At 35.5% G+C, this 25,161-nt stretch overlaps 1 protein-coding gene across 1 annotated transcript; it reads right to left on the bottom strand.

The window, feature by feature from the left end:
* Positions 1 to 297: 297 nt before the first annotated feature.
* Positions 298 to 15,040, bottom strand: LOC113350990 (putative germin-like protein 2-1). Its single transcript, XM_026595078.1, has 3 exons — positions 14,917 to 15,040; positions 11,998 to 12,090; positions 298 to 845 (listed from the first exon to the last, which is right to left on the bottom strand). The coding sequence occupies exons 1-3, from the start codon at positions 15,038 to 15,040 to the stop codon at positions 298 to 300; spliced, it is 765 nt and encodes a 254-aa protein (XP_026450863.1).
* Positions 15,041 to 25,161: the final 10,121 nt, after the last annotated feature.

Below are 25,161 nucleotides of genomic sequence, written 5' to 3' on the forward strand. Positions count from 1 at the left end.
ACTTTTTCTTATTTTTTAATTTACACAGGATGCATCCAGTTTCATCCTAGCTATTTTTTAAGTTTAAGCAAGGATTAATCCAATTTCATCCTTGCTAATTTTTTTTTGTCCATTTCACCCATACTAATTTTTACTCGTCTATTTGAACCATGTTTTAAAAATATTTGGACAACTGACCTATTTTCCGTTCTTTATTAGTATTTATTATAGGAATTGAAAACATAAGGTTACATCAAGATTATAATAGATATAAAGTACGAGCAATCGATTCAATCGTAAAATTCTTTGGTTTTCAGTTTAGTTTTCCATCCAAAACTGAGACCGGAGATAATCAACCACTTTCTTGTCAACTTGAAAAGCCTTTGCGAAAACATCATCATTAATGGATTCTTTTGATCCATAAACGGCATTGGCGATAGTAATTACGCCAGGGTTTTGGCTACTTAGTGCGGCAATAGCAACAGCTGGGGTTTTTCCCACATTCGCTTGAAAATGAATCAGTCCGACAGGGAATACAAATACATCTCCCTTGTAAAGCACCTTTGTGAAGAGCTTGTTCTCTGGATTTGATGTGACGAATCCGACATGAAGAGTACCTTCCAAAACGACTAAAATCTCGGTAGCTCTTGGGTGCGTGTGTGGTGGGTTAAGGCCCATAGGTGCATAATCGATACGGGCCATGGAGATGCCGAGCGTGTTTAGGCCAGGAATTTGAGCAACATTAACTTGTGTTACATTTGAACCAACCGGGCTCTTAATAACTCCAGGTTTATTAAAATTTGCTAGGTAAAAATCTTCGGCAACAGCAAGCTTTGGGTCTTTGCGGAATAACCCATTCACAAACACTGCAATGATTTAAAGAAATGCAAATATCATAGTTAATTGAAGATTAATGCGACAACACTACAAGAAAAGGGATCTATTGCTACACCATTTTGCCACACATAGATAAATAATGAGGCAATCGATAGGTTTTAGCCTCACTACGGAATAGGTGTGGCATTAAGTAAGACCTATTACCACATGCGTGATTAGATGAGGCCAAACATAAGCTTTTTCCTCATATATTTTGGTGAGGCAGCAATAGTCTTATTTCTTGCCACATAGAAGTGGCAACAAGTCATTATAATTAAATAATTCTCTTTTTGATTTATATCGATTGAATTATTGGATATTTTTAATAATTATCCATTAAATTAGCCTAGTTTAATTGGGGGCCATAACTTTTAATTGGGGACCATGGAATTTTGTTTGCCCACCAAAATTTTCAGGGGTGTAAATATCGCAATATGAATATACTATTTTACCCTTCGCTAATTGAAAATCAGTTTCACTAATTAACTAACCTAATTAAGGCCCCTAATCTATATATCCTAATTAAATTAAAGAGAAAATCAGTTACTTTTTTTAATCCTCGTCTTCCTCTCTTCCCTTTCTCTTCTCCACCTCCAATTAGAGGGTACGTGAACTTAAACCCGCCTCCTATTCGATGTTTTGGTTGTTTTTTTATTGTGTAATCGAGATTGGTAACTGAAAAATAGAAGTTACAGAGTGAGAGTTGTTAGTATCGAAGAAATAATACCCCAACTACTCTTACATTGCATGCTTTTTCTATGAAAAATCGTTAATTTGTTAGTGTAAATATTAGGTTGAAGATGATGACTGTAGTTTGACGACCCCAAATCGTTAACCTGTTAGAATAGAGTCGTCGTCATGTTAGGTTGAAGATGCCGACTGTAGTTTGACAACCCCAAATTAGTGCGTAACGACTCTGGGTTGAACTTGAACTGCCTTCTGTTGGAGAAAACGATAGAGTGCTCAGCAGTATATAATCCCTAGACTAGAGTCGGCAACATTAAAAGAAAAAAATACTAACGACTCTGTGTGACCTAGCTGAAAGAGTCGTCAATGTTCATCAAACAACGTTAACGATTTTTCATAACATGTAAAAGTTGCAGGTGAAAGTCGTCAAAATAATCTCAAACAGGCTGACGACTACAGAGAGTCGTTAGTTTATCCTACACCCGACTATAACGACCCTAACACTGGATGTTTCAATGGTGGCCTTCCTCTGTCAACATCTCCTCATCAAACATCCAACCCATATCATTAGTTGAGACAATCTTACCATCAACACAATCATTGTTGTTATTTGAAGCTTCACCAATCTCATTCCCTCCACTTGAATCACTCATTTGTAAAAACCCTAGGTTTTCCTCTCAAAACTCCTCCTCTTCTTCTCAACACATAAAACACATTTTCGACAATTTTTTTTCCTAAAATCAGATTTTAATCTAAATACACTTACCACACTAATCAAACTAATTAATTCCTAATACTAATCATATAAGGGCAGTTTTGCCATTTAAAAAATATTTCTTTAAGGGGTGACCCAAATTAGGATTGGGTGATCTTTTTTTGTCCCGTAGTGCATGGCCGCCGATTAGTAGTTATGGCCCCCAATTAAGCTAGGTAAATTAGACGTCATAATCTCCCCTCTAATTTTCGTCGAAACCAAATTTCCCCCCTACAATCAAATTTTCCACAAAAAATACACGATACAAAACAGTTTTATCTCTCTCAAAAACCAGTAAATGAAAGAGAAAGAGAGATAAAATCTCTCAGAACCCTAGAAGACGACTCCCATGTGGAAATTATCTTCATCAAACCAATCAAAAAACCCTTCACTCGCGCGCAATGAATTTCCAGTTTCTTCACTTTCACCAACTTACTAACCAAGCAGCCGAGATACTGTCAATCACAAACAAAGAGATTCACTCAGTCGAATTGAAATCCCTAATTTCATCTCTCGAACATCTATAAGTATAAACCCTTAGTTACCTATGTTTGCTTATCACTGAAATCCCTAATTATTTTTTGCCATAATTTTTGTCTACAGATCTACGCAATACCTCTGATAATTTTGGTGGTTTTTGTTCTCGTCACTCTCCATAGTTAGAGCAGGTAATTTTCCCTCTTATCTCTCCAAACTTTTAATACCAAAACTGGTTTTCTTCAATTTGTGTTTTTGATTGATATTTTTTTGTAGGTTTCTTTCATATGATGCAATTGGTGTTAGAGAAAATGAGTTTATAAAATAGTTTTGTTTTTGGTCTTGGTGGGATTGGAACCTAGGATCTATTGGTCACTAAAGACACTAGCTCATTTTCACTATTTGTGAATGAACCTTTAGTCCCACATAGGGAAAACTAAAGATGGTACCTCTCCATAAGTATTGAAAATTTTGATATTAGAGTGGCCCTTGGGTCATTAGCACTTTTGTGCGAGGGAGAGGACTTAGGCAATGGGCTAGTTGGTGCAATCACACATTTTCACACACGCGCGGTGCTTCGCACCGAAGCACGCCGTCGTCCGTCCGTGCGGGCGGGCCGGGCTCGGGCACGGGTTCGGGTGTGGGTGTGGGTGTGGGTGTGGGTCAAGACTTATCTTTTTTGGCAAAACTTCTTTTGAATTTTTGAATTAATACTTAAAAGATTTCAAACAAAATAAATCTTTGGGCGACATTATGTCTATGCATGAACGTTATATCAACATTATGATGCATGAACGTTTTATATTTATTATGCATGAACGTTACATCAACATAATGATGCATGAACGTTTTATATTTATGAACGTTACATCAACATTATGATGCATGAACGTTTTATATTTAAACCGTTTGGAAATTAATTCTAATTGTTTTAATGCGCGTTATTGAGACCTCTCTCACTTCTACCATATATAAAGCGATCACTTTCTCTCATTTCGTTTCGTGTCCAGAAGAGCTACTATCCTCTTCTTTTCGTCTTCTCCCCCTGTGTGGTCCTTTATTTTTCATACCGTGCGCAATTGTTGTTGAGGTCGTAAGAGTGGGCAAGTACTGTAGTGCTAACAGTGCTTGCAACGGGCAGTTTTATCCTGGATACGAACTTGACCACAGGGTATAGGCATCACTCATTCTTGAGGCGTACCGGTCAAATATCGTGTTAAGGACAGCGTGTTGAACACGTGACTCTGTCCTCTGTTTGAAGTCCAATTGAGTGTTGATTTACTTTCCAGAAATTAATCATTTTTATTCTAACATCTTTCTTGAGTGTTTTATTGTTACACACAACAATCTTAACACGATATTTCTGTTTTCTATCTGTAACAATGGGTAAGAACGATGTTGAAAGGCCTGCAAAGTTTTCTGGAAAAGACTTTAAGAGGTGGCAGTCAAAAATGTTATTCTTTTTAAGTTACCATGAGTTGGATTCCTATGTTCTGAAACCTTTTGATGAATCGCTGAATGATGCTGGTCGTGAGTCTTCTTTAGAAGAATGGAAGAGGAACAATTACATGTCTAAAAATCATATTCTGAATTGCTCAGAGGATGCTTTGTATGATTTTTACAATGCTAAAGAAAACATTTCTGCTTTTGATTATGGGCTGCTTTGGAGCCGAAATACCAAGCTGAAACTGCCGGAAGTAAGAAATTCTTAGTAGCTAGGCTTTATGAGAATAAAATGGTGAATGACAAATCTTTGGTTGATCAATTCCTTGAACTCCAGCAAATTATGAATGAAATTCTTGCGGAAGGTATGGTGATTGATGAAACTTTTCAAGTGTCTACTGCTATCGAGAAATTGCCTACTTCCTGGTCCGAGTACAAGAAGAAACTGAGACATGAAACTGCTGAAGTTACTATGGTTGAACTGGGTAAGAAAATTCAAGTTGAAGAATTGTTGTACTCCAAGGACAAAAATGTATCTTCTTCAAGGGACATGTCTTACAAAGCTCATGTGACTGAACACAAAGGTTCCAATGTTGATAAGAACCGAAACAACTCCAAGAAACCTCCAGGCAAGAATGGTATGTTTCAGAAACCTAAATCTAGCATTAATAAAATTAAGGGTGATTGCTATGCTTGCGGAAATCCTGGCCATATGACGGTTCACTGTAGAAACCGTAAGGACCTTAAAAAGAAAAATAATGCTAATTTGGTTGAAAACAACAAAGATGAATTTTCTGGCACGGTGTCTGAAGTAAATTTGGTAACAAATGTGAGAGACTGGTGGGTAGACTCTGGGCTACCAAACATGTCTGTGGGAACAAAGAAATGTTCACCTCCTACAATAAGGTAGGGGAAGGAGAGAAATTCTATATGGGTAACTCATCTGCAGCTGCGGTTGTAGGAAAAGGCAAAGTTGGGCTCAAACTCACTTCTGGCAAGACTCTCACTTTGAATGAAGTTCTTCATGTTCCGGACATCTGCAAAAATCTTGTTTCTTGTGCTGTTTTAGATGATAAGGGTTTTAAAATTGTAATAGAATATGGGAAATGTGTTGTAACTAAGGGTAAGGATTATGTGGGGCAGGGTTACAAGACTGAGGGTCTGTATAAGCTTAATGTAAACTCTGCTGTAATGAATAATAATGATTCTTCTGCTTATGTTTGTGAGTCTTTGAATGTTTGGCATGGTAGACTTGGACATGTAAATTATAAATCAATGCTTAAACTAGCCAATGTGGGCTGCATACCCAAATTTAGTTTGGAAAAGGAACACAAATGTGAAATGTGCGTAGAATCAAAGTATGCTAGAAAACCTTTTAGAAAAAATGTTCTTAGAAATTATAAACCCTTAGAATTAATCCACTCAGACCTAGTTGACATGAAATCAGTTCAAACTAGAGGCGGTAAGAAATGGTTTGTTACTTTTATAGACGACTGTACTAGGTACTGTCATATTTATTTGCTTAGAGGTAAGGATGATGCCTTAGAAGCATTTAAGAGGTATAAACTAGAAGTTGAAAACCAGTTGAATACTACCATTAAAACCATTAGGTCTCACCGTGGTGGTGAGTACATAACTCCTATAGGAGATTTCTGTGTAGAACATGGCATAATACACGAGGTTACCCCTCCTTATTCACCTCAGTCGAATGGAGTAGATGAACGTAAGAACCTCACCCTTAAGGAGATGATGAATGCCATGTTAATTAGTTCAGGATTACCTTCGAACTTGTGGAGGGAAGCTGTCCTCTCAGCATGTTATATCCTGAACAGAGTACCTTTTAAAGGATCATATAAAACTCCATACGAATTGTGGAAAGGTAGACAACCTTCTTTAGGATCCAAAACTGTTGACTGTGTCTTCATAGGGTATCCTGAGCATACACCTGCATATAGATTTATGGTTGTGAATTCTGATGTTTCTGAAATTGGTGTAAATACTATTATGGAGTCTAGGGATGCTGTGTTTTTTGAAAATGTTTTTCCTTTAAAATCTGACTCTCGTAAGAGAGGTGTTGATCCCCTAGATGTCCCTTCAACCAGTCAGACTTTACCTTTAGAGGAAGATGAAGTAGAATTTGATCTTAGGAGGAATAAAAGGGCTAGAACCAAAACCTCCTTTGGACCTGACTTCATAACACTAGCAGAGTCTGATCCTCAGACTTATAGAGAAGCCATGACTTCTTCTGAAACTCCGTGGTGGAAAGAGTCTTCTATTAGTGAAATGGAATCCATCAAAGAAAATGATACATGGGAGATAGTAGATTTACCTCCAGGGTGTAAGGCCATAGGATGTAAATGGATCTTCAGGAGGAAACGTAACATAGATGGAACTATTCAAAAATAAAAGGCTAGGTTAGTAGTCAAAGGATACAAACAAAAGGAAGGTGTAGATTTATTTGATACTTACTCACCTGTTACGAGAATTACTTCCATTAGGATGTTAATTCCTATAGACGCGGTTCATAACCTAGAAATACGTCAAATGGATGTAAAGACAACTTTTCTACATGGTGAATTAGATGACGAAATTTACATGGAACAACCTGAGGGCTTTGTAGTGAAAGGTTGTGAGAACAAAGTTTGTAAACTTAAAAAATCTTTGTATAGATTGAAACAAGCACCTAAACAATGGCATGAAAAATTTGATCATGTAATGTTTTCTAGTGGATTTAGAATCAATGAATCTGACAAGTGTGTATATACTAAGCTTGTAAATGATGTCTGTGTGATTGTGTGCTTGTATGTTGATGATATGCTTATACTTGGTACAAACATGGATGTAATTAATTCCACTAAGAACATGCTGAATGAGAACTTTGACATGAAAGACTTAGGCCCTGCAGATGTAATCTTAGGGATGAAAATTAGGAGAAATTATAACGGTTATAGTCTTAGTCAATCTCATTATGTTGAATCTGTGCTTAGAAAATTCAATCATTTTGATTGTAAACCTGCTTAGACTCCGTATGATCCTTGTTGTAAACTCAAAAAGAACAGAGGTAATGGAGTATCACAACTTGAATACTCACGAGTTATAGGAAGTCTGATGTATTTGATGAACTGTACTAGGCCATACATTGCTTATGCTGTGAGTAGGTTAAGTAGGTATACTTGTAATCCAGGGCAGGAACACTGGGATGCACTTTTTAGAGTGTTGAGGTATTTGAAATACACATTGACCTTTTGTTTGAATTATGAAAGGTATCCTGCCGTCCTTGAGGGATTTTGTGATGCAAACTGGATATCAGACTCAGAGGAGTCTAAGTCTACGAGTGGATATGTTTTCACTCTTGCATGTGGGGCTGTTTCTTGGAAGAGTTCCAAACAGACCTGCATAGCTCGACCCACTATGGAATCTGAGTTTATTGCGCTAGATAAAGCAGGAGAGGAAGCCGCTTGGCTAAGATGCTTTTTAGAAGACATTCCTCTCTGGCATAGGCCTGTGCCGGCTATATCTATACATTGTGATAATCAAGCTGCCATAGCTAAAGCTAAAAACAACTACTATAATGGGAAGTCTATACATATAAAAAGAAGACACGATACCCTAAAACAACTAATCTCAAAAGGCGTTATTTCCATTGATTGGGTTAAGTCCAAGGAGAATATCGCGGACCCTTTGATGAAAGGTTTGTCCAAGGAGATAGTTAGTAATGCATCTAAGGGGATGGGGATTAGGCTCATTAAATAAACTTGCCATGAAGGATACTCAACCTTGATGACTGGAGATCCCAAGATCAAGGTTTCGAATGAGAAACTAATTTGTGGCGGGTCAAGGAAAACACTATCAGAGAATTCATTCTCTGCCTCTTCCTTATGGTGTAGACGTGATAGTGTGACTGCATGTGAGGATGACTTTCTATTAAGTCTCAATGAGTTCTATAGTTTTAATTTTAGATTGAAATGGGGTGTAGCAGTAAACACTCTTGATAGAACTCACCTATATGAATGTGGAAGTGGGTCGCTTCCTATGAGAAGAGAGCTGATTCTCTAGAGCATTCGGAGAAACGGGATTTGTCCAGGGCCAAAAAGAACACAACGGCACGAACTCGACAACACCTAGAGAGATATCACGCGTGGTTATTATCGCGGATTACACCAAACGATGGTAGTTCAAGACATCACGTTCACTGTCCATCAAGTAGTTCCAGCAATTTCTCACTAAGCAAAGGTTCAAGACCTCATGGACACCTCTTGCCTAAGTGGTATTTCTCGCTTTCCGTTTTCTGATTTTTTATCGGTATTTCATTCATGTGGGGGATTGTTAGAGAAAATGAGTTTATTAAATAGTTTGATTTTTGGTCTTGGTGGGATTGGAACCTAGGATCTATTGGTCACTAAAGACACTAGCTCATTTTCACTATTTGTGAATGAACCTTTAGTCCCACATAGGGAAAACTAAAGATGATACCTCTCCATAAGTATTGAAAATTTTGATATTAGAGTGACCCTTGGGTCATTAATACTTTTGTGCGAGGGAGAGGACTTAGTCAATGGGCTAGTTGGTGCAATCATACATTTTCACACACGCGCAGTGCTTCGCACCGAAGCACGCCGCCGCCGTCCGTCCGTGCGGGCGGGCCGGGCTTGGGTTCGGGTTCGGGTGTGGGTCAAGACTTATCTTTTTTGGCAAAACTTCTTTTGAATTTTTGAATTAATACTTAAAAGATTTCAAACAAAATAAATCTTTGGGCGACATTATGTCTATGCATGAACGTTATATCAACATTATGATGCATGAACGTTTTATATTTATTATGCATGAACGTTACATCAACATTATGATGCATGAACGTTTTATATTTATGATGCATGAACGTTTTATATCGACATTATGATGCATGAACCGTTTGGAAATTAATTCTAATTGTTTTAATGCGCGTTAATGAGACCTCTCTCACTTCTACCCTATATAAAGCGATCACTTTCTCTCATTTCGTTTCGTGTCCAGAAGAGCTACTATCCTCTTCTTTTCGTCTTCTCCCCCTGTGTGGTCCTTTATTTTTCATTCCGTGCGCAATTGCTGTTGAAGTCGTAAGAGTGGGAAAGTACTGTAGTGCTAACAGTGCTTGCAATGGGCAGTTTTATCCTGGATACGAACTTGACCACAGGGTATAGGCATCACTCATTCTTGAGGCGTACCGGTCAAATATCGTGTTAAGGACAGCATGTTGAACACGTGACTCTGTCCTCTGTTTGCAGTCCAATTGAGTGTTGATTTACTTTCCAGAAATTAATCATTTTTATTCTAACATCTTTCTTGAGTGTTTTATTGTTACAAACGCAACAATTGGTAGATGAGTAAGTTTTCAGTCCCCTTTTCTTTTCTCTAATTTTTTTTTTTTTTTGGTGTGGTTTGTATGTTAAAGTGAAACAGTTCCATGTGAAGACTTGTGTCTATCTGCAGTAGATCTAGCTAAAGTTTCATTTTATTGTTAGTAAACTTTCATTTGTAGCATTTTTATACATGTTCTGTGTTTACTGATTCAATTGCTGGATTGGGTATCTACTCTATCTGGGAACAAATTAGAAAGAAAATGGGTGAAATTTTTTCAAAAGGTGTTTCCGTTTAAAAAAATTTTGAACTTCGTATTTTGTTTTTCACTTTTGATTTTCTTTAATGTTAGTGTGTTTTCCTCATTTATCTTGATTTAGCGTTAAGTCATGCTCCTATATTGGTTCCTGTTTTGGTAGAACTCATTTTGTAGTTTTTTTATCATTTTGAGGTGAGCCTAGGTGCAAATTTTGCTGTTCAACTTCTATATGTTGTTTCTTTACTTTTCTAGAACCAAATTGAACAGGTATGCTTGTGTTTATTGCCTATGTTTAAAAGTCAACCAATCTTACATGGTCGGTGATAGACTGATGGTATATGTAAGAAAGTTACAGAAATTAAACACATTAGACTGATGCAATTCATACTTGCTAAATGATTGATTTTGACATTTCCTAGATCTTTTATGATACAGTAGGTTGTATCCAATACTTTTCGTGATTGTTCTTTGGTATACATATACTTCTCAGATCTATGGTTCAAGGAGAAAAACCTGTTTTAAATTGTAAAAGTAGAAAGTGCAGCTATATACTGATGCCAAAATTTAGAGTCGTTGTCCGAATTTGACGAAGATTGTACATAGGCTGCCCCTATAGGCTACATGATTCTTCTTTTGCAACCAAAGTTTACACCATTGTGTCGCTTCATGTCCTTAGACTCCTATCATGGAGGATATATGGTTTAATAAGAACTACTATTACCCCTAATTTTCTTCCAGATATACAACTTCTGTTTTGCCTGTGGTACATATTTTTATTTGTGAGAATGATTCAAGCAAGAATTATTACTATGCATAATTTGTATGCATATTCTGTTTGGCTGTTGTCTAGTTTTCTCGTGACCGGTTAGTGATCTTATTGAAGGAACTTCGTTGTTTTATACAGGATGTAAAATTAGCTCTCCAATTCCTAGGTACTGGTAGAACATTGAATTATTTTATTAATACTGTCGTGTTTAGATGTCTTTTTAGTTGACACTTTACAAGATGCTAACATTTTCTCTTTAAGCAGTTGCTGTCCCCAAAGATAGAAAGGTCCGAGGTGATACCACTCTTGCATTTTTGTAACAACTCATTTGATCGCGGCCTTACAGACATGCATGGGCAACAACTATTTGCATCTCGGGAGCATCCTTACAGACCTTTGAATCAGCTCAATAAATATGGGGGCTTGAGGAGAAACTTGTTAGACCTGTGGAGCAGCTGTACAGATTCCTAACAGATTCTTAAACAAACACGTGAAATAACTGCAATTTCTTGATATTCTTTTTCCTTGGTGGTACATATCTTATAATTGCTCGTATGCAAGTGTGATTCTCTCTGCATGTTTGTATGATATTTCTGTTACAGCTCAAGCTTCTGTCAGACATGATAATTATATGTCATTTTTTGATGTTCTTTTTACTTCAATGGTGTTTATTTTGATATGCTTAGCAGGATTGCAGGGCCGAGGAATAGAAGTCTGTGATGGATTAAGCATAGTATAGGTCTTGCGTGAAGTATAAAGTTTCTTTACCATGTCGAAGTATGAAATTGTGTAAATTAATTTTTTTTTCTTGCATTAAAACGTGAACTTGGATTCATCACCATCATTTGTAATACACATTATATTGTAGTTTTAAAGAAATTTGAATTTTTGTTTTAAAACAGTTTCTCTGAAAGAAATTTTACTATGTATACATGATTACGTATGCCTGATTATCGTAACACGTTTTTGCCATATACTAGATGTTTTCTTGGCACTTAGGTGTGGCAAAAGAGTTTCAAACGAAATAAAATTGGAAATTAAATAGAAATTAAAAAAAACTTTATTGCCTCATTATTCGGTGTGGCAAGAGATTTTTCAAATAAATAAAATCATAAATTAAAAGAATAACTAAATTAAAAAATCTTTTTGCGAATTGTTATTGACTCACCATTTGGTGGAGCAAAACCCTAGTTATTACTACGGTGCATTAAAGGCGTGGCAATAACTTCTTGCCACCCAGGCTGTTGCCACAGGTGTGGCAAAAGTTTTTTATGGCAAAATGTTATTGCCACACGAAACATGGGTTCTTACCACATAGACGAGGTAGCAATACACTAATTTTCTTGTAGTGCAACTAGAACAAAGAATGAACCTGTATACAAATGAAATAGAGCGGAGGGCCTTAAGCTAAGTGCATACCAGCATTATTAGGATTTTTAGCGGCGACACAAAAATCTTGCAGAGACCCTGGATCCGTCGCAGAGACGTACAAGGAAAACAAAGCCAAGAACACTACGACAACACCACTTTGAGTTCTTCATTTTCTTCTATTTTCTCAATCAAAAACTAGAACTAGGATTTTGAAGTGTTCGATGATAGTCAGCAAATTAAGTGAATAAAGTTGATGAGAATTACTTTAGCAAGTTATGTGTTCTTATTTATAGAGAGAAATCAAAATTGTCATTGAAGTGGTTAGTTAGGTTATTTGTATTTTAGTTAGTGGCTTGGATTCATTCACCAACTCTATTTGGAATTTGATAGTCCACAAGGACCATGACCAAGTAAATAAACAACCGAACCCAGCTTAATTTTGATTTGCTTCTAGATATCGGTCTTGTAGTCAAAGCACGCGAAGATAATCGGGGACTCAAGTTTTATGAATCTGTCAAAAGTTCAAATTTCTCTGATTATATCTGCTCATGGTACTAGCATTAGCTCTAACCTTTAAGCACTAAAACAAGAAGAATAAGAAGTGTGATCAATGCAGTGATTAACAAATCAAGTAACTTTAAGCACTAAAACAAGAAGAATAAGAAGTGTGATCAATACAGTGATTTACAAAACAAGTAATTCTAAAAATCTGCTTACTTAAAATCTCCACTAATCACGTTTTCACGTGTAAGTTTTTCCTGTGGGTCTCATGACTTTCGTGTGGACCTACTATTCACAAAAAAGTTCAAAGTTAATTATGGATCACACAATCGAGTATACAATGAGCATACACTAGTTGTAAGCCATCTTGATTTAGCGTTAAGTCATGCTCCTATATTGGTTCCTGTTTTGGTAGAACTCATTTTGTAGTTTTTTTATCATTTTGAGGTGAGCCTAGGTGCAAATTTTGCTGTTCAACTTCTATATGTTGTTTCTTTACTTTTCTAGAACCAAATTGAACAGGTATGCTTGTGTTTATTGCCTATGTTTAAAAGTCAACCAATCTTACATGGTCGGTGATAGACTGATGGTATATGTAAGAAAGTTACAGAAATTAAACACATTAGACTGATGCAATTCATACTTGCTAAATGATTGATTTTGACATTTCCTAGATCTTTTATGATATAGTAGGTTGTATCCAATACTTTTCGTGATTGTTCTTTGGTATACATATACTTCTCAGATCTATGGTTCAAGGAGAAAAACCTGTTTTAAATTGTAAAAGTAGAAAGTGCAGCTTATACTGATGCCAAAATTTAGAGTCGTTGTCCGAATTTGACGAAGATTGTACATAGGCTGCCCCTATAGGCTACATGATTCTTCTTTTGCAACCAAAGTTTACACCATTGTGTCGCTTCATGTCCTTAGACTCCTATCATGGAGGATATATGGTTTAATAAGAACTACTATTACCCCTAATTTTCTTCCAGATATACAACTTCTGTTTTGCCTGTGGTACATATTTTTATTTGTGAGAATGATTCAAGCAAGAATTATTACTATGCATAATTTGTATGCATATTCTGTTTGGCTGTTGTCTAGTTTTCTCGTGACCGGTTAGTGATCTTATTGAAGGAACTTCGTTGTTTTATACAGGATGTAAAATTAGCTCTCCAATTCCTAGGTACTGGTAGAACATTGAATTATTTTATTTAATACTGTCGTGTTTAGATGTCTTTTTAGTTGACACTTTACAAGATGCTAACATTTTCTCTTTAAGCAGTTGCTGTCCCCAAAGATAGAAAGGTCCGAGGTGATACCACTCTTGCATTTTTGTAACAACTCATTTGATCGCGGCCTTACAGACATGCATGGGCAACAACTATTTGCATCTCGGGAGCATCCTTACAGACCTTTGAATCAGCTCAATAAATATGGGGGCTTGAGGAGAAACTTGTTAGACCTGTGGAGCAGCTGTACAGATTCCTAACAGATTCTTAAACAAACACGTGAAATAACTGCAATTTCTTGATATTCTTTTTCCTTGGTGGTACATATCTTATAATTGCTCGTATGCAAGTGTGATTCTTCTCTGCATGTTTGTATGATATTTCTGTTACAGCTCAAGCTTCTGTCAGACATGATAATTATATGTCATTTTTTGATGTTCTTTTTACTTCAATGGTGTTTATTTTGATATGCTTAGCAGGATTGCAGGGCCGAGGAATAGAAGTCTGTGATGGATTAAGCATAGTATAGGTCTTGCGTGAAGTATAAAGTTTCTTTACCATGTCGAAGTATGAAATTGTGTAAATTAATTTTTTTTTCTTGCATTAAAACGTGAACTTGGATTCATCACCATCATTTGTAATACACATTATATTGTAGTTTTAAAGAAATTTGAATTCTTTGTTTTAAAACAGTTTCTCTGAAAGAAATTTTACTATGTATAAATTGTACATGATTACGGTGATGCCTGAAAATTCTAACACGTTTTTGCCATATACTAGATGTTTTCTTGGCACTTAGGTGGTGTGGCAAAAGAGTTTCAAACGAAAATAAAATTGGAAATTAAATAGAAAATTAAATAAAAAAATACTTTATTGCCTCATTATTCGGTGTGGCAAGAGATTTTTCAAATAAATAAAATCATAAATTAAAAGAATAACTAAATTAAAAAATCTTTTTGCGAATTGTTATTGACTCACCATTTGGTGGAGCAAAACCCTAGTTATTACTACGGTGCATTAAAGGCGTGGCAATAACTTCTTGCCACCCAGGCTGTTGCCACAGGTGTGGCAAAAGTTTTTTATGTGGCAAAATGTTATTGCCACACGAAACATGGGTTCTTACCACATAGACGAGGGTGTAGCAATACACTAATTTTCTTGTAGTGCAACTAGAACAAAGAATGAACCTGTATACAAATGAAATAGAGCGGAGGGCCTTAAGCTAAGTGCATACCAGCATTATTAGGATTTTTAGCGGCGACACAAAAATCTTGCAGAGACCCTGGATCCGTCGCAGAGACGTACAAGGAAAACAAAGCCAAGAACACTACGACAACACAACACTTTGAGTTCTTCATTTTCTTCTATTTTCTCAATCAAAAACTAGAACTAGGATTTGAAGTGTTCGATGATAGTCAGCAAATTAAGTGAATAAAGTTGATGAGAATTACTTTAGCAAGTTATGTGTTCTTATTTATAGAGAGAAATCAAAATATTGTCATTGAAGTGGTTAGTTAGGTTATTTGTATTTTAGTTAGTGGCTTGGATTCATTCACCAACTCTATTTGGAATTTGATAGTCCACAAGGACCATGACCAAGTAAATAAACAACCGAACCCAGCTTAATTTTGATTTGCTTCTAGATATCGGTCTTGTAGTCAAAGCACGCGAAGATAATCGGGGACTCAAGTTTTATGAATCTGTCAAAAGTTCAAATTTCTCTGATTATATCTGCTCATGGTACTAGCATTAGCTCTAACCTTTAAGCACTAAAACAAGAAGAATAAGAAGTGTGATCAATGCAGTGATTAACAAATCAAGTAACTTTAAGCACTAAAACAAGAAGAATAAGAAGTGTGATCAATACAGTGATTTACAAAACAAGTAATTCTAAAAATACTGCTTACTTAAAATCTCCACTAATCACGTTTTCACGTGTAAGTTTTTCCTGTGGGTCTCATGACTTTCGTGTGGACCTACTATTCACAAAAAAGTTCAAAGTTCATTATGGATCACACAATCGAGTATACAATGAGCATACACTAGTTGTAAGCCATCTTGATTTAGCGTTAAGTCATGCTCCTATTTGGTTCCTGTTTTGGTAGAACTCATTTTGTAGTTTTTTTATCATTTTGAGGTGAGCCTAGGTGCAAATTTTGCTGTTCAACTTCTATATGTTGTTTCTTTACTTTTCTAGAACCAAATTGAACAGGTATGCTTGTGTTTATTGCCTATGTTTAAAAGTCAACCAATCTTACATGGTCGGTGATAGACTGATGGTATATGTAAGAAAGTTACAGAAATTAAACACATTAGACTGATGCAATTCATACTTGCTAAATGATTGATTTTGACATTTCCTAGATCTTTTATGATATAGTAGGTTGTATCCAATACTTTTCGTGATTGTTCTTTGGTATACATATACTTCTCAGATCTATGGTTCAAGGAGAAAAACCTGTTTTAAATTGTAAAAGTAGAAAGTGCAGCTATATACTGATGCCAAAATTTAGAGTCGTTGTCCGAATTTGACGAAGATTGTACATAGGCTGCCCCTATAGGCTACATGATTCTTCTTTTGCAACCAAAGTTTACACCATTGTGTCGCTTCATGTCCTTAGACTCCTATCATGGAGGATATATGGTTTAATAAGAACTACTATTACCCCTAATTTTCTTCCAGATATACAACTTCTGTTTTGCCTGTGGTACATATTTTTATTTGTGAGAATGATTCAAGCAAGAATTATTACTATGCATAATTTGTATGCATATTCTGTTTGGCTGTTGTCTAGTTTTCTCGTGACCGGTTAGTGATCTTATTGAAGGAACTTCGTTGTTTTATACAGGATGTAAAATTAGCTCTCCAATTCCTAGGTACTGGTAGAACATTGAATTATTTTATTTAATACTGTCGTGTTTAGATGTCTTTTTAGTTGACACTTTACAAGATGCTAACATTTTCTCTTTAAGCAGTTGCTGTCCCCAAAGATAGAAAGGTCCGAGGTGATACCACTCTTGCATTTTTGTAACAACTCATTTGATCGCGGCCTTACAGACATGCATGGGCAACAACTATTTGCATCTCGGGAGCATCCTTACAGACCTTTGAATCAGCTCAATAAATATGGGGGCTTGAGGAGAAACTTGTTAGACCTGTGGAGCAGCTGTACAGATTCCTAACAGATTCTTAAACAAACACGTGAAATAACTGCAATTTCTTGATATTCTTTTTCCTTGGTGGTACATATCTTATAATTGCTCGTATGCAAGTGTGATTCTTCTCTGCATGTTTGTATGATATTTCTGTTACAGCTCAAGCTTCTGTCAGACATGATAATTATATGTCATTTTTGATGTTCTTTTTACTTCAATGGTGTTTATTTTGATATGCTTAGCAGGATTGCAGGGCCGAGGAATAGAAGTCTGTGATGGATTAAGCATAGTATAGGTCTTGCGTGAAGTATAAAGTTTCTTTACCATGTCGAAGTATGAAATTGTGTAAATTAATTTTTTTTTCTTGCATTAAAACGTGAACTTGGATTCATCACCATCATTTGTAATACACATTATATTGTAGTTTTAAAGAAATTTGAATTCTTTGTTTTAAAACAGTTTCTCTGAAAGAAATTTTACTATGTATAAATTGTACATGATTACGGTGATGCCTGAAAATTCTAACACGTTTTTGCCATATACTAGATGTTTTCTTGGCACTTAGGTGGTGTGGCAAAAGAGTTTCAAACGAAAATAAAATTGGAAATTAAATAGAAAATTAAATAAAAAAATACTTTATTGCCTCATTATTCGGTGTGGCAAGAGATTTTTCAAATAAATAAAATCATAAATTAAAAGAATAACTAAATTAAAAAATCTTTTTGCGAATTGTTATTGACTCACCATTTGGTGGAGCAAAACCCTAGTTATTACTACGGTGCATTAAAGGCGTGGCAATAACTTCTTGCCACCCAGGCTGTTGCCACAGGTGTGGCAAAAGTTTTTTATGTGGCAAAATGTTATTGCCACACGAAACATGGGTTCTTACCACATAGACGAGGTGTAGAATACACTAATTTTCTTGTAGTGCAACTAGAACAAAGAATGAACCTGTATACAAATGAAATAGAGCGGAGGGCCTTAAGCTAAGTGCATACCAGCATTATTAGGATTTTTAGCGGCGACACAAAAATCTTGCAGAGACCCTGGATCCGTCGCAGAGACGTACAAGGAAAACAAAGCCAAGAACACTACGACAACACAACACTTTGAGTTCTTCATTTTCTTCTATTTTCTCAATCAAAAACTAGAACTAGGATTTTGAAGTGTTCGATGATAGTCAGCAAATTAAGTGAATAAAGTTGATGAGAATTACTTTAGCAAGTTATGTGTTCTTATTTATAGAGAGAAATCAAAATATTGTCATTGAAGTGGTTAGTTAGGTTATTTGTATTTTAGTTAGTGGCTTGGATTCATTCACCAACTCTATTTGGAATTTGATAGTCCACAAGGACCATGACCAAGTAAATAAACAACCGAACCCAGCTTAATTTTGATTTGCTTCTAGATATCGGTCTTGTAGTCAAAGCACGCGAAGATAATCGGGGACTCAAGTTTTATGAATCTGTCAAAAGTTCAAATTTCTCTGATTATATCTGCTCATGGTACTAGCATTAGCTCTAACCTTTAAGCACTAAAACAAGAAGAATAAGAAGTGTGATCAATGCAGTGATTAACAAATCAAGTAACTTTAAGCACTAAAACAAGAAGAATAAGAAGTGTGATCAATACAGTGATTTACAAAACAAGTAATTCTAAAAATACTGCTTACTTAAAATCTCCACTAATCACGTTTTCACGTGTAAGTTTTTCCTGTGGGTCTCATGACTTTCGTGTGGACCTACTATTCACAAAAAAGTTCAAAGTTCATTATGGATCACACAATCGAGTATACAATAAGCATACACTAGTTGTAAGCCATCTTGATTTAGCGTTAAGTCATGCTCCTATATTGGTTCCTGTTTTGGTAGAACTCATTTTGTAGTTTTTTTTATCATTTTGAGGTGAGCCTAGGTGCAAATTTTGCTGTTCAACTTCTATATGTTGTTTCTTTACTTTTCTAGAACCAAATTGAACAGGTATGCTTGTGTTTATTGCCTATGTTTAAAAGTCAACCAATCTTACATGGTCGGTGATAGACTGATGGTATATGTAAGAAAGTTACAGAAATTAAACACATTAGACTGATGCAATTCATACTTGCTAAATGATTGATTTTGACATTTCCTAGATCTTTTATGATATAGTAGGTTGTATCCAATACTTTTCGTGATTGTTCTTTGGTATACATATACTTCTCAGATCTATGGTTCAAGGAGAAAAACCTGTTTTAAATTGTAAAAGTAGAAAGTGCAGCTATATACTGATGCCAAAATTTAGAGTCGTTGTCCGAATTTGACGAAGATTGTACATAGGCTGCCCCTATAGGCTACATGATTCTTCTTTTGCAACCAAAGTTTACACCATTGTGTCGCTTCATGTCCTTAGACTCCTATCATGGAGGATATATGGTTTAATAAGAACTACTATTACCCCTAATTTTCTTCCAGATATACAACTTCTGTTTTGCCTGTGGTACATATTTTTATTTGTGAGAATGATTCAAGCAAGAATTATTACTATGCATAATTTGTATGCATATTCTGTTTGGCTGTTGTCTAGTTTTCTCGTGACCGGTTAGTGATCTTATTGAAGGAACTTCGTTGTTTTATACAGGATGTAAAATTAGCTCTCCAATTCCTAGGTACTGGTAGAACATTGAATTATTTTATTTAATACTGTCGTGTTTAGATGTCTTTTTAGTTGACACTTTACAAGATGCTAACATTTTCTCTTTAAGCAGTTGCTGTCCCCAAAGATAGAAAGGTCCGAGGTGATACCACTCTTGCATTTTTGTAACAACTCATTTGATCGCGGCCTTACAGACATGCATGGGCAACAACTATTTGCATCTCGGGAGCATCCTTACAGACCTTTGAATCAGCTCAATAAATATGGGGGCTTGAGGAGAAACTTGTTAGACCTGTGGAGCAGCTGTACAGATTCCTAACAGATTCTTAAACAAACACGTGAAATAACTGCAATTTCTTGATATTCTTTTTCCTTGGTGGTACATATCTTATAATTGCTCGTATGCAAGTGTGATTCTTCTCTGCATGTTTGTATGATATTTCTGTTACAGCTCAAGCTTCTGTCAGACATGATAATTATATGTCATTTTTTGATGTTCTTTTTACTTCAATGGTGTTTATTTTGATATGCTTAGCAGGATTGCAGGGCCGAGGAATAGAAGTCTGTGATGGATTAAGCATAGTATAGGTCTTGCGTGAAGTATAAAGTTTCTTTACCATGTCGAAGTATGAAATTGTGTAAATTAATTTTTTTTTCTTGCATTAAAACGTGAACTTGGATTCATCACCATCATTTGTAATACACATTATATTGTAGTTTTAAAGAAATTTGAATTCTTTGTTTTAAAACAGTTTCTCTGAAAGAAATTTTACTATGTATAAATTGTACATGATTACGGTGATGCCTGAAAATTCTAACACGTTTTTGCCATATACTAGATGTTTTCTTGGCACTTAGGTGGCGTGGCAAAAGAGTTTCAAACGAAAATAAAATTGGAAATTAAATAGAAAATTAAATAAAAAAATACTTTATTGCCTCATTATTCGGTGTGGCAAGAGATTTTTCAAATAAATAAAATCATAAATTAAAAGAATAACTAAATTAAAAAATCTTTTTGCGAATTGTTATTGACTCACCATTTGGTGGAGCAAAACCCTAGTTATTACTACGGTGCATTAAAGGCGTGGCAATAACTTCTTGCCACCCAGGCTGTTGCCACAGGTGTGGCAAAAGTTTTTTATGTGGCAAAATGTTATTGCCACACGAAACATGGGTTCTTACCACATAGACGAGGTGTAGCAATACACTAATTTTCTTGTAGTGCAACTAGAACAAAGAATGAACCTGTATACAAATGAAATAGAGCGGAGGGCCTTAAGCTAAGTGCATACCAGCATTATTAGGATTTTTAGCGGCGACACAAAAATCTTGCAGAGACCCTGGATCCGTCGCAGAGACGTACAAGGAAAACAAAGCCAAGAACACTACGACAACACAACACTTTGAGTTCTTCATTTTCTTCTATTTTCTCAATCAAAAACTAGAACTAGGATTTTGAAGTGTTCGATGATAGTCAGCAAATTAAGTGAATAAAGTTGATGAGAATTACTTTAGCAAGTTATGTGTTCTTATTTATAGAGAGAAATCAAAATATTGTCATTGAAGTGGTTAGTTAGGTTATTTGTATTTTAGTTAGTGGCTTGGATTCATTCACCAACTCTATTTGGAATTTGATAGTCCACAAGGACCATGACCAAGTAAATAAACAACCGAACCCAGCTTAATTTTGATTTGCTTCTAGATATCGGTCTTGTAGTCAAAGCACGCGAAGATAATCGGGGACTCAAGTTTTATGAATCTGTCAAAAGTTCAAATTTCTCTGATTATATCTGCTCATGGTACTAGCATTAGCTCTAACCTTTAAGCACTAAAACAAGAAGAATAAGAAGTGTGATCAATGCAGTGATTAACAAATCAAGTAACTTTAAGCACTAAAACAAGAAGAATAAGAAGTGTGATCAATACAGTGATTTACAAAACAAGTAATTCTAAAAATACTGCTTACTTAAAATCTCCACTAATCACGTTTTCACGTGTAAGTTTTTCCTGTGGGTCTCATGACTTTCGTGTGGACCTACTATTCACAAAAAAGTTCAAAGTTCATTATGGATCACACAATCGAGTATACAATGAGCATACACTAGTTGTAAGCCATCTTGATTTAGCGTTAAGTCATGCTCCTATATTGGTTCCTGTTTTGGTAGAACTCATTTTGTAGTTTTTTTATCATTTTGAGGTGAGCCTAGGTGCAAATTTTGCTGTTCAACTTCTATATGTTGTTTCTTTACTTTTCTAGAACCAAATTGAACAGGTATGCTTGTGTTTATTGCCTATGTTTAAAAGTCAACCAATCTTACATGGTCGGTGATAGACTGATGGTATATGTAAGAAAGTTACAGAAATTAAACACATTAGACTGATGCAATTCATACTTGCTAAATGGATTTTGACATTTCCTAGATCTTTTATGATATAGTAGGTTGTATCCAATACTTTTCGTGATTGTTCTTTGGTATACATATACTTCTCAGATCTATGGTTCAAGGAGAAAAACCTGTTTTAAATTGTAAAAGTAGAAAGTGCAGCTATATACTGATGCCAAAATTTAGAGTCGTTGTCCGAATTTGACGAAGATTGTACATAGGCTGCCCCTATAGGCTACATGATTCTTCTTTTGCAACCAAAGTTTACACCATTGTGTCGCTTCATGTCCTTAGACTCCTATCATGGAGGATATATGGTTTAATAAGAACTACTATTACCCCTAATTTTCTTCCAGATATACAACTTCTGTTTTGCCTGTGGTACATATTTTTATTTGTGAGAATGATTCAAGCAAGAATTATTACTATGCATAATTTGTATGCATATTCTGTTTGGCTGTTGTCTAGTTTTCTCGTGACCGGTTAGTGATCTTATTGAAGGAACTTCGTTGTTTTATACAGGATGTAAAATTAGCTCTCCAATTCCTAGGTACTGGTAGAACATTGAATTATTTTATTTAATACTGTCGTGTTTAGATGTCTTTTTAGTTGACACTTTACAAGATGCTAACATTTTCTCTTTAAGCAGTTGCTGTCCCCAAAGATAGAAAGGTCCGAGGTGATACCACTCTTGCATTTTTGTAACAACTCATTTGATCGCGGCCTTACAGACATGCATGGGCAACAACTATTTGCATCTCGGGAGCATCCTTACAGACCTTTGAATCAGCTCAATAAATATGGGGGCTTGAGGAGAAACTTGTTAGACCTGTGGAGCAGCTGTACAGATTCCTAACAGATTCTTAAACAAACACGTGAAATAACTGCAATTTCTTGATATTCTTTTTCCTTGGTGGTACATATCTTATAATTGCTCGTATGCAAGTGTGATTCTTCTCTGCATGTTTGTATGATATTTCTGTTACAGCTCAAGCTTCTGTCAGACATGATAATTATATGTCATTTTTTGATGTTCTTTTTACTTCAATGGTGTTTATTTTGATATGCTTAGCAGGATTGCAGGGCCGAGGAATAGAAGTCTGTGATGGATTAAGCATAGTATAGGTCTTGCGTGAAGTATAAAGTTTCTTTACCATGTCGAAGTATGAAATTGTGTAAATTTTTTTTTTCTTGCATTAAAACGTGAACTTGGATTCATCACCATCATTTGTAATACACATTATATTGTAGTTTTAAAGAAATTTGAATTCTTTGTTTTAAAACAGTTTCTCTGAAAGAAATTTTACTATGTATAAATTGTACATGATTACGGTGATGCCTGAAAATTCTAACACGTTTTTGCCATATACTAGATGTTTTCTTGGCACTTAGGTGGCGTGGCAAAAGAGTTTCAAACGAAAATAAAATTGGAAACTAAATAGAAAATTAAATAAAAAAAATACTTTATTGCCTCATTATTCGGTGTGGCAAGAGATTTTTCAAATAAATAAAATCATAAATTAAAAGAATAACTAAATTAAAAAATCTTTTTGCGAATTGTTATTGACTCACCATTTGGTGGAGCAAAACCCTAGTTATTACTACGGTGCATTAAAGGCGTGGCAATAACTTCTTGCCACCCAGGCTGTTGCCACAGGTGTGGCAAAAGTTTTTTATGTGGCAAAATGTTATTGCCACACGAAACATGGGTTCTTACCACATAGACGAGGTGTAGCAATACACTAATTTTCTTGTAGTGCAACTAGAACAAAGAATGAACCTGTATACAAATGAAATAGAGCGGAGGGCCTTAAGCTAAGTGCATACCAGCATTATTAGGATTTTTAGCGGCGACACAAAAATCTTGCAGAGACCCTGGATCCGTCGCAGAGACGTACAAGGAAAACAAAGCCAAGAACACTACGACAACACAACACTTTGAGTTCTTCATTTTCTTCTATTTTCTCAATCAAAAACTAGAACTAGGATTTTGAAGTGTTCGATGATAGTCAGCAAATTAAGTGAATAAAGTTGATGAGAATTACTTTAGCAAGTTATGTGTTCTTATTTATAGAGAGAAATCAAAATATTGTCATTGAAGTGGTTAGTTAGGTTATTTGTATTTTAGTTAGTGGCTTGGATTCATTCACCAACTCTATTTGGAATTTGATAGTCCACAAGGACCATGACCAAGTAAATAAACAACCGAACCCAGCTTAATTTTGATTTGCTTCTAGATATCGGTCTTGTAGTCAAAGCACGCGAAGATAATCGGGGACTCAAGTTTTATGAATCTGTCAAAAGTTCAAATTTCTCTGATTATATCTGCTCATGGTACTAGCATTAGCTCTAACCTTTAAGCACTAAAACAAGAAGAATAAGAAGTGTGATCAATGCAGTGATTAACAAATCAAGTAACTTTAAGCACTAAAACAAGAAGAATAAGAAGTGTGATCAATACAGTGATTTACAAAACAAGTAATTCTAAAAATACTGCTTACTTAAAATCTCCACTAATCACGTTTTCACGTGTAAGTTTTTCCTGTGGGTCTCATGACTTTCGTGTGGACCTACTATTCACAAAAAAGTTCAAAGTTCATTATGGATCACACAATCGAGTATACAATGAGCATACACTAGTTGTAAGCCATCTTGATTTAGCGTTAAGTCATGCTCCTATATTGGTTCCTGTTTTGGTAGAACTCATTTTGTAGTTTTTTTATCATTTTGAGGTGAGCCTAGGTGCAAATTTTGCTGTTCAACTTCTATATGTTGTTTCTTTACTTTTCTAGAACCAAATGGAACAGGTATGCTTGTGTTTATTGCCTATGTTTAAAAGTCAACCAATCTTACATGGTCGGTGATAGACTGATGGTATATGTAAGAAAGTTACAGAAATTAAACACATTAGACTGATGCAATTCATACTTGCTAAATGATTGATTTTGACATTTCCTAGATCTTTTATGATATAGTAGGTTGTATCCAATACTTTTCGTGATTGTTCTTTTTGGTATACATATACTTCTCAGATCTATGGTTCAAGGAGAAAAACCTGTTTTAAATTGTAAAAGTAGAAAGTGCAGCTATATACTGATGCCAAAATTTAGAGTCGTTGTCCGAATTTGACGAAGATTGTACATAGGCTGCCCCTATAGGCTACATGATTCTTCTTTTGCAACCAAAGTTTACACCATTGTGTCGCTTCATGTCCTTAGACTCCTATCATGGAGGATATATGGTTTAATAAGAACTACTATTACCCCTAATTTTCTTCCAGATATACAACTTCTGTTTTGCCTGTGGTA

This window comes from Papaver somniferum, chromosome 2 (assembly GCF_003573695.1).
Source record: "Papaver somniferum cultivar HN1 chromosome 2, ASM357369v1, whole genome shotgun sequence".
In the NCBI taxonomy this organism is placed as follows: Eukaryota; Viridiplantae; Streptophyta; class Magnoliopsida; order Ranunculales; family Papaveraceae; genus Papaver; species Papaver somniferum.